At 37.3% G+C, this 15,098-nt stretch overlaps 1 protein-coding gene and 1 pseudogene across 2 annotated transcripts in view; both read right to left on the bottom strand.

The window, feature by feature from the left end:
• The window catches only part of COMMD1 (copper metabolism domain containing 1), a 159,221-nt gene extending 146,939 nt beyond the window's left edge, over positions 1–12,282 (bottom strand). The window contains exon 1 of one of the 2 annotated variants that reach the window (XM_063078729.1): positions 12,106–12,282. In XM_063078729.1, the coding sequence (XP_062934799.1) occupies positions 12,106–12,282 (177 nt within the window). The remainder of the gene's footprint in view (positions 1–12,105) is intronic. The other variant, XM_063078730.1, reaches the window with a different exon arrangement.
• On the bottom strand, positions 5,285–6,170 carry LOC134363341 (protein N-terminal asparagine amidohydrolase-like; annotated as a pseudogene).
• Positions 12,283–15,098: the final 2,816 nt, after the last annotated feature.

Below are 15,098 nucleotides of genomic sequence, written 5' to 3'. Positions count from 1 at the left end.
CATCCAAACACTGGTGTATTCAGCAGAGGGTGACAAAATTATTTCTATAAAAGGGCAAGAGAGTAAATATTTTAGGCTTTGCTGGCCATCCAGTCTCTGCCACACCTATTCAACTTGCTCTTGTAGAATCAAAGCAACCATACACTTTATAATGGACAGTGAAATTTGAATTTCATGTAATCTTCATGTATCACAAAATAGTGCTCTTTTTTGGTTTTTTTTAATCATTTAAAAATGTAAAAACCATTCTTACATCTCTGGCTGTGCAAAAACAGGCAGGGGGCCAGATTTAGTCTGTGGGTTCTGCTCTACAGGAATGAGAATGAATGATCTACAATTATATGCAATAATGCTGAATCTCATAAAAACTATGTTGAGTGAAAGACATCAAACACCAAAGAGTTCTGTAAGAGTCCATTAACATAAAGTTTACAAACAGGCAAAACTAAACCATAATATTAGAAACTAGAAAGTGATTCCTGTAGGGGTGGAGCCCTAATTCCTGGAAGCGAACATGAGGGAACTCTAGAGTGCTGGTAGTATTTGGTTTCTTGATCTGGGTGCTGGTTAAGTTTGCAAAGATTCCTTAAGTTGCACACATGGGATTTGTGTGCGTTTCTGTGCGTGTGCTATATCCAATAACCAGTTCTTAAAAATCTAATTAAATTTAAGTGTCCTTTCTAGAGAGCTACCTGAAAAGCCAGAAAGGACATAAAGACCTACTGACTGTAGGGATAGATAAAGAGAATCTAAAGAAAAGTAAATTAGATATGTGATATATGTATAGAAGTGGGACCTTTAGTGTGGAATTCTCAATAGAGAAATTAAATCACTTTATACCTCTACATCAAGGGATTTATTATATATTACTAAGTAAATCTGGATGACAAAAAATAATACACTGGGAGATTCTGTTCTAAACATCAAATTTATATAAAATTAATATGTTATAATTTATCACTTTGATTTCTCGTATGAAAGTCAAAGATACTAATCACATAAAATTAATTATCCCAGGTAAATGTCACTGATTTTAAGGGATCAAAATAGATTATTAGAGGGCTGGCCAGTCAGCTCGGTTGGTTAGAGTGCAGTGTTATAACACGAAGGTCAAGGGTTCAGATTCCCAAACCAGCCAGCCACCAAAAAAAAAAAAAAAAAAAAAAAAAGATTGTTACAGGTGAAGGGGGGGAGGGAAGTATGTAAAAAATGAATACATTTTCTGCCTTCATTCCTTTATGTGAGTATTCTTGCTTATTGTCAGGATACCTCCATCCCCACTCCAACTCCCTCCTTGAATGTCAAGTCCAGTAGGCAGGGATGTTGTCTGTTTGGTCACCAATGTTTTCAGTACAGGTACTACATAAATATTCATTTGAATAAGTGGACAAATTTTAAATAAATGATAAATGACTTAATTATTTCTTAAGAAAGTAACATGTTCAGGATAAATATAATGGAAATCTAAGGATTTCATAAATGGTAGCTTCTTTGTTTAGAAACAGGTCTGTAGAAAAGTAGGAAAGAGAGCTAAACATACTGCTATCATATGTTATGGCAAGAAATAAGGTCCAGAATAATATCTTTCAGAGATAATCCAATACTGACATATAAAGACATTAAAAGCTAACCTTATATACAAAGCACACATAACAGAAACCATTACCAAAATTGGGGCTGGCCAGTTAGCTCACTTAGTAGAGCATGGGGCTAATAACAACAAAGTCACAGGTTCAGATCCCTGTACTGGCCAGCTGACAAAAAAAAAAAAGAAAAAAAGAAAACATACCAAAATCAGTATAATTTAATATTTTTTTAAAAAAAGGAATTTGTTGAAACATAAATTTTTATCAAAAAGAACCATAATGGAAGTCCAAATCTGTAAAAACTACATTCTACATTAAGACCAAGCAAAAAATGTGGATGTTTTATTAAACCACAAATTCTTGATTTTTTTTCATATTTCTGCAGTTTAAAATAAGAATCTGCTCCACCAGACCACATCATTTACACTTTTCTAATGGATATATCATATAACATTTTTTAAGACAGGGACTGTGACATTCATCTTGTGTACAGAATACAGCGCATTTGATAGGCAAATCAAAGATAGACATTTTCTTTAAAATCCTCTTACCCAGATACTCCTTCACCCAAGTTCCCAGGCCCAGAATAGTTGCTTTGAGAAAAGGAGAACCAAAAACAGATTAATTGGGGCTGGCCGGTTACTCAGTTGGTTAGGGCATGGTGCTGATAACACCAAGGTCCAGGGTTCGATCCCTGTACCGGCAAGCCGCCAAAAAAAAAAAGATCAATTAATGTGGGTTTTTCCCTAAACTAAGAAAAAGAACTTATAGAACACCTTGTTACATTTGAGTTATTTCAGTCTATTAAAATACTCTGCAGGACTGGCTGGTTAGCTCACTTGGTGAAGTGTAGTGCTGATAACACCAAGGTCAAGGGTATGATACCCGCACGGGCCAGCTGCCAAAAGAAAAAAAAACTGTGCAAACCCCAGCTCGGTAATCTGCAATTCTTGCTTTATCATGTGATGTACAGTGATATAGAACAGTAACATTAGTAGTTTCCCAGTCCTTCAGAGAATTAGGATACATCCCATGCATTATCTAAATTCTCAAAAATATTCAATGAAATTAGCAAAACTTAAGTTACACAAAAACTAGAGAACTACAGCAAAAGGAATCTGTTTTCAGAATTTAAAATTTTTCAGAAAACAGTATTTCTAAATTTAAAAAATCAAGCAAAATATTTAGACTTCCGTTTGGATAAGAAATTCTTATTGTTGAGTAGCCAACTTTTGAGCATTTTTCTGAACTAGAACATTCCAGAGAAAGAACATTTAAACATTACATTCCTTCTAGCATATTTTATCAGTACATTAGCAAGCAAATATTCTACTGCCACCTAGAGTAGAAAAACAGAATTAGTGCTTACAGTGATACTGACAATACAAATGAAACCTGTAAGTATGACCTAAGAGTAAGACAAATTTTTTAAGACCATATATTTTGCATCCATTATTTTATACTCAAGTTAGTTTCTTATTAATATATGCTGACCAAAAAGCGTAAGAGTGAATTTCATTCTTAAATTGTCTCTCTAGTATCAAAAAGACAGTGCATCACACATTTTTCATTTGTAAAGAGATTCCAATAATGCATTAGAAAGTAGGGCTGGCCACGTAGCTTAGCTGGATAGAGCATAGCCCGATACCATCAAGGTCAAAGGTTCGGTTTCCCTTACTGGTCAGGTGCCAAAAAATATATATATGTTAGAAAGTATTTTACATAGTAAAATCTTTCTATATTATATAATAAACACTAAACTTCTTGCAGAGACAAAAATACTCAACATTAAAAATTATTCTGGGGGCCGGCCCGTGGCTCACTCGGGAGAGTGCGGTGCTAATAACACCAAGGCCCCGGGTTCGGATCCCATATACGGATGGCCGGTTCGCTCACTGGGTGAGCGTGGTGCTGACCACACCAAGTCAAGGGTTAAGATCCCCTTACCGGTCATCTTTAAAAAAAAAAAAAAAATTATTCTGGCTTTTTCACAAGAATGAGGTACTCAATATGTTCCAAAAGATAAATCTCAATACAGAAGCTGATAATACCATTTTTTGATGATGCCATTCTTTGATAATAAAAAAAAAAAAATCACTAATGGGCAGTCAACTCAAGCCATTTTGTAAACTTCATACCAAATACACTCTTAAGCTTCTGTTTTTACTGTAAATACTTTCCAAAAAATTTTGCAGGTATTTAGAAACTAAGATCAAGTTGCGTTTTTAAAGTAATACACACTGGGCTGGCCAGATAGCTTAGTTGGTTAGAGTGCAGCCTTAAAACACCAAAGTCATGGGTTCATATCCTTGTACTGGCCAGCTGCCAAAAGAAAAAATAAATAAAATAATACACACTGAGGTGTGTAAAACATTAAACTATTGGAAAATTGAAAAAGATTTAAGTGGAACATTACTCGGCAGGCATTCCACCTCTTCTATTTACATCACACCCAAAAATGTCTTAGCAATATAATATTCATCAAAAGCCTCTAAAAGAGCTTTCACTAGTGCTGGGTAAGAATGAATTAAATTCCTAATACAGAAGAACAGTGTATAAAAAACTATAGTCAAATCAGGCTGGCCAGTCAGCTCAGTTGGTTAGAGCACAGCATTGTAACACCAAGGTCAAGGGTTCAGATTCCCATACTGGCCAGTCACCAAAAAAAAAAAAAAAAAAAAAATCAAAGTCAAATACATAAATTTTTAAAAGGCCAAATGCAGAAAGTTATTATAGTACACTATGCCTTGTGTTTGAAAAAAGAGACAAGAGATTGTCAGTTAACCATAGTATATGGTTCGTGTGACAACAGAACTCTTGGAAATCAAAAACATGGTCAAATGAAACATTCAATTAAAAGGCTAGAAGACAAAGCTCAGGAAGTCTATCAAAAAATGGAAGAAAAAAGCAAAGAGATGGAAAGTAGAAGAAAAAAGGAAACAGGCTTGGGGCCGGCCTGTGGCTCACTCGGTAGAGTGCGGTGCTGATGGCGCCAAGGCCCCGGGTTCGGATCCCATATACGGATAGCCGGTTCGCTCACTGGCTGAGCGTGGTGCTGACAACACCAAGTCAAGGGTTAAGATCCCATTACCAGTAAAAAAAGAAGAAGAAGAAAAAAGGAAATGAGAGGATTCAATCTAGAAGGCATAATATTTAAAAAATTAAAGTGCTAGAAAGAGAACAGAGAAAAAAGGTAAGAAAATAATCATAGTAGTAGTACAACTTTTTCCAGAAACGGTCCTGAGTCTCCAGATAGAAAGGACCCACCTTGGCCCAAGTACTAAAATAAAGCCGCACAGCAATGACATTGACGGAAACAAAAAAATAAAGAGAAAATCCCAAAAGCTTCCAGAGAAAGAAAAAGACAGGTCACATTCAATGAAATAATGTCTTCAAAATTGTGACTCAATTATTTCACAACCTAGAAAAATATTCTCAGCTAAATTCTCTATTAAGTGTTGAGAGTAGAATAAAGACACCTTTAAATACTTAAAAAGAAAAAAATTACCTCCCACACACCCTTTCTTTTTTTTTTTTTTGCCAAAATAAGATTTTATTTTGAAAGTCATTTGAAAGACAGTGAATAAAGAAGGAGACCTAAGACCCAACGGATATAGATTCCAAATTCATATTCTTTCCAACATCTACCAATAGTCTTTGTCATGCCAAAAAGTTGCTTTCTTTGATAATTCCTATTTTTAGCTTCCTGGAGAAGAAATCTTTTCCCACAAACCACCTTCATTTTTTTTTTTTGTAGAGTAGAGCTTTATTTTCAGGAAACAGTGTGTTAGCTACAGATGGGTATTTTTTAGAAAACAAGGTGTATCTAATATGTTCAACAAAGTGGGGGTGCTCAGTCAAATGTAAAGTGGAAAGATTCCCTAGCGTTTGCTTATCATCTTGCTGCAACCAGAAATCCACATGTGGATTGGACAACCAGAAATACGGTCCTCTATGAAGTTGTTCTGTCTTTGCATCATAAATGCTAATCATTGGTCTTCCTGCTAAAGCTCACGCAGCTCTCCTCTGGACATCAATCTTGAAAGAAGGCTCTGTAAATCTCTGCAGTTTTAATGTTGACAGCAATGCCATAAATTATTGGAAAGTGATTTTCATTTTCTTCCTGGTCATTTAGTGACACACAATGTCACTAAATGAATGTCATCTTCTTTTCTGTCAAATTCACTAAGAATTTGATGAGTAAGTTTTTGTGACAACTGTCTATTGTCACTGAAGCCTCCCACAAGGTGCACTTTTTAAGAAGTTCATGATCAAAGGGACCTCAGCTTTGGTGTTGATTCCATCACAATGTGTCAAGCAGGTAGCCCCATTACTGGTGTGCCTCAGGACCACAATGTGACAAGTGGTGGTATCATCAGAACCCAGACTGGAAATGGAACCATCCTTTGGGGAGGTCACTGCAAGGTCTCTTTGTTGAACATGCAGAAGACCCTGGGGTCCCACTTGTTGAACAGACTGACGTCTGAGAAGTCTGGTTCTTTCCTCCAGAGGCAGGTGGGCTCAGACAAGGTGCCTGGTGGACTGTGGCAGCTGCACTTGCTGCCCCTTGACAAGCAGCGGCATTGAGGAGGCAGCCACCTGGTCAGGCCCAGAGAGGCAGTGGCCCATACACCTTTTCTTAGGGAGCTATTTGCAAATATGCTTCAGGATATGAAAATGTACAATAAGTAAGCTGAGCCCCAGTGAGAAGATGGAGCCACTGCAAGTGACATGTTGGCCCATTTAGATGATGTTTTGAGACTCAATTTGGTCCCATAGAAACTTAAAGTGAGGTCCCAGGGCAGCTAAATCTTCATCCAGGAAAGACATTATCACAACCCTAGTCAGCCATATTCTTGAGAAACTCCTACCAAGGTACCAGTGGTAGACAACTAGAGAAGGAAAATTAGTTCTGAGTCGTTTCTTTTACTTTCAGTCTAATAAGATCTTTTATTTTCCTTTTTCTTTTTTCTTTCTCTTTTCTCTTTCATTGTTCACATTGTAGAGTGGTCTAGGAAATACACTACCTGTAACTATTGTCTTAATGTCTATATTCTCCAGGAAAACTATATGATTCACAAGGGCAGGGACTACAGCTGTGATGTTTACTGCTGTAGTAAACACAATGCATGGTGTATAGTTAAGATGCTTAATACATATTTGTGGGATGAATAAATGCACAAAAATATTACCGCTGGTTATGTCAGCAGATGATATTATGTTTTTATGCAAATCAACTTCCAATGTTTTCTTTAATATAGTTAAACATGTTTATAATAAAAATTAATAAGAAAAAGTATACAGGATGTTTGTTCAAAAAAAAAAAAAAATTAAATCCAGGGCTGGTTCGCTCACTTGATTAGAGTATTGTGCTGATAATACCAAGGTCAAGGTTTTGGATCCCAGTACTAACCAGATGCTCTCCAACCCCTCCCCCCCCCCCAAATACAGCTGATATTGTAGGATATATATACAAAAAATGTATTGCCACAGGTCTTTCCTTTCCAGTCAATCTAATTCTCAAACAAATTACAGAATTTCATGGCTTCAATAGGAGAGACAGAATTAGGTGTTCAAACATTTCTCATAGTTTTTTACTATTATAATTCTTTTATTTTTTATTATAATTCTTAATATCACGCTAATGATAAGTTATTTTCTGCAAAGTTTAAACCAGCTTTTACACGTTGATAGTTTCACTTGATTACCAGGCTCACACATTAAATTTTATGTTATTATATATTACATTAATAAATAGGCTGGTCAGTTCGTTCCGTTGGTTAAGTGCAGCCTTGTAATACCAAGGTCAAGGGTTTGGATCCCCATACCAGCCAGCTGTCAAAAGTAAATAAATAAATAAATAAACATATAATGAAATTTACATCCTCTGAATATGAACAAAATTTCCAAATTCAAATTCTATCTATGTCTTACTAAGAACACACACTTAGTAATACAGAAACATTAGTCATTTTTCATTTACCACAGATCTCTTAAGTCTAAGGAACAAGTTAGTGAAATTCCTTGAGTACTGAAAAATAATCCCTACTTCCAGTTTTTAGATATTTATTAAGTAACCTACATCTAAACATAATTTACATATTATAATGTTTCCAAATATTAAACATTATGAGTTTAAGAAGAGATGTTTGGGGCAGGGGTCAGTGCAATATTTCTGTAAATGTTCAGATGGTAAATATTTTAGGCTTTGAAGGCCACACAATCTCTGTCACAACCACTCAACTCCGTTAGCACAGCGGCTAAAGCTGCTACAAACAAGACGGAAATCAATGAACGTATGGCCATGGTACAATAAAACTTTATTTATAAAAATGGGCACTGGGCCAGATTAGTCTCATGGTTCATAGTTTGCTGACCCCTGATTTAGAGTACTACATTTTCCATCTCTCCCATACAGAAGTGGTATAGGTTTTCTCTCTATGCTCATCTTTGTAATGGCAATCTTCACATTTAATCACTATCCATTCTTTCACTTATTCTACAAATTTTTACTAAGTGTCTACCACATGCCAGAAACAGTATCAGGTATGGAGTATAAAGAAGAAAATAAAAATAGTAATGAAGTCCTACTTCTTAACGCTTACATTCCAATAGGGAAGTGAACAAATGAACAAGCTAACGAGTACATAATAATTTTATAATAATAAAATTTTCAAAATAATAAAATTTCATAATAATAAAAAGTATGAAGAAAAAGTAAAGCAGGGTAAAAACAGTGGGAGAGGAAGGGTAAGGCTCTTTGGATGGGCCAGGGAAGAACTCACAAAAAATGACTTTTAGGTAGAGAATGAATGAAGCAAATGAACAATTCGTATGAATATCTGAAGGAAGAGCATTGTAGGCCCACAGAAGATCAGCTGCAAAGGTCATGAAGAGGTCCCCAAAACACTTAAAATGTTTATATAAAAACAAGAGCGTTAGTACTGGAAATGAGAAAATGAGATTAGAGAAATACATAAGGTTGAGATCATGTAAGGATTTGTGGGCTATGGTAAAAGGTCTGGATTTTGTTCCAAGTTTGATGTGAAGCCGTGAGCATGAAACAGTGGACAGCAGGAGAGTTAAGGAGGTATCACGTATGTAAAAGGATCACTGGTAGCTGTGCAGAGAACAGACTGTAGGGGGCAGGAATGGAACAGAAAGTCCAATCCATAATCTGTTGCATGTATTTCTAGATTTCTAAAATAGGACCTAAACATATTTTTTAATTCATATTATAGTGGAAAAGTAAAATGGATAAATCAACATTTGATTGATATAACTGAATACAAGAGTGTATCAAACGATAGTAAAATAAAACTCAGGGCTGGAGGGTTAGCTCAGTTGGTTAGAGCATGGTATTATAATGCTGAGGTCAAGGGTTCAGACCCCTGTACTGGCCAGCCACCAAAAAACAAAACCAAACAAAAAAAACCCTCAATAGAATTTTCACTAAAATTGTTTGTTTTACGTGTAATTCCAGTGAGGAAATACAAAATCATCACCAACAGAGGGCAGTAGTGAATACAGAACATAAGTGTACAAATGGTGATCTATCTTCACAGTTGATTTTTTTTTTTTTTTTTCCAGTGGCTGGCCAGTACAGGGATCTGATACCTTTGACCGTGGTGTTATAACACCATGCTCAAACCAACCGAGCCAACCAGCCAGCCATCCTCATAGTTAAGATCTTAATTCAAAATCATACCTACAAGAAGTTGAAATGATAAATGTGAGCCAAAAAAATTAGATTAAAAAATGGCAATATTTAGCAAGCAGAATATTTATATAGGATGTCATCTCCCAGTTTATTGATTTCACTGCTCCTTAGGAGCTACCCAAAAATAAAACTAGAGCATGTGAATGGCCAGCTTCAACTACAAGCAGATGAAAGGTTTGCCTTTTTGTGATTAACAGGCAAAGCTACAGAGGGTCAATGTCCTAAAGAAGTAGGGTGGGAGGGCCCCATTCTGAGTGGAAAACAGGGACTAGTAAACGCCAGGTATCAGTACATAACACTTGAACGCACAACGTGAAAGTTAGAGGGAAAGCCTGTAGCTCAGGGAGCACCAGAACCTGAAACACAGTCTATGAAACATATTGCCAGGCATCTGGCATTAAGAAGGCTGTTAACATGTATGCACACTGTATTCCTTGCTGAAAGTTATATGTTCCTTCTTCCCCTCCCTCTTACTCTTGTTGTCCCTCTTCATTTTCACTTTTTCCATAGACCATAGTTTTCTATAGATGACTGAAAAGTATAAACTCTGTCATCTATATGTTGTCATCTATATGTCATCAATCATTATGTAATCAATAAAGGTTAGCAAGATTAAAGGAATAAAAGGTTTTTTCACTTTTTCTTGCCTCCTCCATCAATACACTATATTAGGTATCCCCATGTCATGATCAAGTTGGACTACTCACCAGTTCCTGAACCTGCTCTACAATTTCTTGTCCCACCCCTGCTATTTTCTTTACCTAGAATGCCCTATACAGCTGTCCCTCATCTCAGTTTAAAATATTCTACACTCTCTTTAAAAGCAGCAAAAACGGCATCTCCAAGAAGCCTTCCCAGAAAGAACTAACACTTTTCTGTCCACAGTTGCTTACTTACAGTTCTGTTTACAAATACTATAACATCCCTGTATCATGCATATTTGGGAATATTCCCTCTTATTGCAATGGACATTCAGTCTCTGCTCAGAGCCTTTTTGTTTAAAAATCATGTTTGCTTTTTATATTTAAGAATTAGAGAGACATTTAAACCTTAGTGTTAAAGGTAAATGAAACTGGAACTACATGTCATCCTGAGCCCATGGTTTCAGCCCTAAGTCAAACAATCAAAGGTGTATCCCTTGGTTCCTCAGACCAATCAAATTTTCAGAGGATGTGCTGTCAGGCACACACAAATCTTCTGTTGCCAACTTCCAATACCAAGAAAGCCATCCAGCTCTGCAACCCAGAACCACTTACAAAACTTAAGCATCATGGATATTACTCAGCAACGCACTTAAAAGAAAGCAACGGAAAGAGTTTCCAGGCAATCTCCTCTCTGAACATCCTGCAATTTTATCTCATAACAAAACAAAAGAATCAAATTATGGTCCACCTAAAGAGGAGAAGTAGCCCCTAATGTTTGGAAGTCATAAGACAATGCCTGCACACATGCTGTTCTTCTTGGCCTGCAGTCCCTTATCCTCATCCCCGCAGGCCTAGCAAACACCTCAAAAACCCAGCTATCAAATTCTCCAGGAAACCTTCTCTGACTACTCAAAGAGTAAGATTTGATAAAAATAGGAGGCATTCACTAGTGGCTTATGATATCAACTAAAATTACTAAGATCTCACCTGAGAGATTACCCCTTACAATCCATTTACTGTCTATGTAATAATTGTTTTGTTTTGTTCTGGATTCAAATCCTACAGGCAAAAGCAGTTTAAAAAAATACAGAACTGCCTTTTAAAAGCATCAGCAGTTTTGAAACAAATAGGAAATGCAAAAGGATAGCAGATGAAATTTCAACATTGATTTTAATCAAAATGTGATTTTAGGCTAACTGTTTGGAATCCCTGAACCTGTTTCTTAATCTTTAAAATGGGTGTCCACCATATAAGGTTTATGCAAGAAGCAAATAACATGTAAAATGTCTAGTACAGCTCCTAACACATAAGAGGCCCTCAAAAATCAGTAATTATTTTTACAGTATATTCTAGAGTACACTTTGGCACTAGATCCATTCCTAGACAGTTCCGGTCTAAAGCAGAGTTGTCCAATAGAGTAGTCATTAGCCACATGTGACTGCGCACTTGAAATGTAGCTAGTCTTAAATGCTATGCGCTTTAAGTGTAAAATACACATCGGATTTCAAAGACTTAGTGAAAAATATATGTATAAAATCTTATTAATATTTTGTATATTGATTACATGTGAAGTGATAATACTTTGGATAGACTAGATTAAATAAAATATATTACTAAAATTAATTTCACCTGTTATGTTTGGCTCTCATATTTCTACTGGACAGCCTGACCTACTCTTTAACTTCAAACGGTAAATATGCTCCCTCAACCGTACAGTGGACTGCTTGACAAGTGTTCACGCTGGCCTAATAATGCACCCCTTATACCGGCAGACACTGGTTCACTTTAAAACCACCAACTTCCACAACCCGGGAAATCTGGCGACCTATCGCTCTTAATTTTAAAAAGTCGGGAATCCAAAGATCCTCCAAGGAAATTCGAAATTGTTACCTACACAACAACAAAGAAGAAATGTCTTGTAAAAAACCCCAAAAAACAGAGTTCTCTCCTCCGTGGGTGCCGGGATGTGGGATGGAAGCTTGAGCAGAAAGAAGTCACCCTTAGGTAAAGTGAGGACAGACAACAGAGCGAGCTCCCCAGATCTGAAGAAACACAATGGGGAACCCACGGAGTAGAGATCTGAGGAGGAAAGATTTTCAGCTTGGGGACTGGGGACAAGTCTGACGGTGGCGGAGGCTACAGGGAAGAGCAGTACCTTAAGAATCCCCCTCATCTTCGCCAGAAAGGGGCGGAACTCCTCGGGTGGCACCTCCGGATAGAGTTGGCTTCGCAGGAGCTCCTCTGTGATGCCCGGGTGCCCGTGGAAAGCGTTCTGGGCCAGGCCGCTCAGCAGCCCACCCAGGGACTTGCAGCCCTCAAGCTCGCCCGCCATGGTCTGCGAACGCCCCGCCCCTCAACAGCTGAGCTCTGCCCCGTCACGGCGGCCGAGATGGGCCTAAATAGCCTGGGCAAAAGCACGCTGGAAACGCGGAGGGGTAGCGCCGGAGGTGTAGGTGTTGGCAGCTCCTACCTTTGTTAGGCAAAACCCATCCCCTTCGGATGCTACCAGGGATATATCTACTCAGTTCCAGTAGGATCACTTTGCTTCCTCTGATTTCCTTAATCACTCTAGAGCCTACTCAAAACAAAGATCACTTGGTGATCACTTGAGAGGGGGTAGCATCCTGTAAGGGTTGCAGTTTAACCTTTGGATGGCTGTATCTCATCCCAGACTTTGCTAACCCATTAACTGAACACGATCTATTACTCAGATGTAATTCCTGCCTAATCCTTACCTGTTGGCCCTTAGTCCAAGAAAATTTAATTATCTCCTGATAACAATGTATTTGCTGGGTTGTTAATTGCTTTTTTATATACATGTCTTGTCTTTCCAGCTAGATTAGTGGCTCTGATCCAATGTTCCTATCTATAACAAATATTTTGTTAACGCTTTCTTTACTATTCTGAAATTAAATGCATAGATAATATAACTTCCTCCTGTTACCGAAACCCTAAAGGTCCGTTTGCTCACCGCTCAATAGCCAATAATCGAGAGACAAGTGTTAGTGTAAGGAAAGGTAGCCTTTAATTAGGAAGCAGGCAGCCTGGGGAAATGGTGGACTTATGTCTCAAAGACCATCTCCACTTTTCCTAGACTTGCCAAAGGGTTTTATAGGAACAGGTGGTAAGGGGCTGACTCATGGTGACCTAAGCAGGGACGTGTAGGCATAATCATAAAATTGCAGATAAACATCAGAGAACTTCTCGGGTGGGAGCTGATTCATGGCGACCATCCTCCATGAAGTCAAGTCACAGATTCAGTTCCAGTTAAACTCAAAAAGATCTAGTTAGTAAGCTCGTAAAGAATGGCAAGTTTATATCGTCCAATTTATCAAGCTGCTAGAAAAAGTCTGGAAGGTTGTTCACCAACATGGCTATAGTATAAATCTCTCAATAACTGAGGATGGCTTTTATTTGCTTCTTTCTGCTAACCTGATTTTTCTAAATGTCTACAGTATACATGTAATACTATTGTAATAAAAATTTAATTAAAATATTGAATAAGTAGTACATCCTAAAGTCAAAATTCTTTCAATGAAAAGCTTTAAAGGACCTATGTGTTCTACATCACAGAGAAAAGCCATGGACCTTACATAATTATTCTTAAATTTTTGACATCATAAGATGCCTTCAGAATATGATAAAAGTGGGCTGGCTTGTTAGCTCACTTGGGAGAGCATGGTGCTGATAACACCAAGGTCAAGGGTGCAGATCCTCATACTGGCCAGCCACCAAAAAAAAAAAAAAAAAAAAAAAAAAGATATGATAAAAGCCTCAGATACTTTCTCCCTAAAATGCAAATACATATCATATTTAGCCTATAATATCTATGGGTTAATTAACCCCTCTATAGTCTTTCTATAGGTTAATTAAACCCTCTGAAGTCTTCCTATAAACCTAGTTTTCCATGGGCCCTGACTAAGAACTTCCTCTCAGTACTCCCAGTTCTAATTAACCTTCACAAGAAATAGTTTACTCTTTTAGAAGCAGAGGAAAAAACTGTACATACATCACTATCATTATTTAACTCTTATTCAAATATATGCATAAGGAAGGAAAATTTTATGTCTACTGTCTTAGGGTTTTTTGGCTGGACCTGAGAATTAAACTGACATAAGACATTAACAAGAGAAAAGCATATAAATTTATTGAATATAAGTTTTACGTGACATGGGAGCCCTCATAAGGTACTGAAGACCCAAAAAAGTGGCAAAACCTAAATTCTTTTACATTAGGTTGAAAAGAGAGGCAATTATGGAAAAGTAAACTATGTGCAGAGGCAAATGGAAGATAATTATTTTAACAAGTTCTATTTGTACAGAATTTTCTGTCTCAACTTCCCATCCTTAATGATAAGAATGTTGCTTTTCTTCTGGTATAGGGAGGACATCTTCCATATGGACGTTTTATCTTTTGCTTTAAGGAAGAAAAAGGGAAAGATTGGAGCGCTTTTTGCACCTACTGTTCTTTAAATGCCTTTAGCTCAAAATAATCCTTATGCCAAAGTGGCATCTTTTGTGGTGGGATATTTTGCCACATATCACTGGATCTATCACTGCCTGCCTGAGCCTACAGCAAGTTCCAAAATAACAGGGTGACCAATAAAAGAAATTCATTCCTGTGCCACTAGGGGCTGCTATTGCCGATGCAACTGTTAAAGGTTGGTAGCAGCTGCAGTTTTGGAATGCTTTTCAAACAAAAGGATCAAAGTGCAAAGCTTTATTTTATTACATCTCAAAACACAATCTGTTTTGTAGATAAGGCAAGGCAACAATAAGAAAAAGACCCCGAAACGTTGACTCAAAGGGAAACTATAAACAGCTAACTAGCAGCCCTCCCTATAAACAGGTTTCCTTTTCATTGCAGCCAAACAGGTATTCATTATAAGTTCCATTAAGCAGCTGGCCCCAGGCAGGCAACGGGTGTTTTTATAAGGTTTTCCATCTCTGAAAACATTAAAATATAAAATGTGAGCTGAAATGGTGTACAAATACTAAGTCTCCAAACTTTTGCAATAAACTTTCTCTGCCCCCTATCTCTACACTACCTTTTCCAATTGTGCCTTTATTCCATTCACTCTTCACTCAACCAACTACTCCAAGATATTAGTTGAGAGTTTTGTGCCAGCCATTCTGCTAGGCTCTGGGG

Source organism: Cynocephalus volans, chromosome 14 (genome assembly GCF_027409185.1).
Source record: "Cynocephalus volans isolate mCynVol1 chromosome 14, mCynVol1.pri, whole genome shotgun sequence".
NCBI classification, from domain to species: domain Eukaryota; kingdom Metazoa; phylum Chordata; class Mammalia; order Dermoptera; family Cynocephalidae; genus Cynocephalus; species Cynocephalus volans.
The sequence above is the reverse complement of the archived record's forward strand: the minus strand, read 5'-3'. Positions and strand labels throughout refer to the sequence as shown.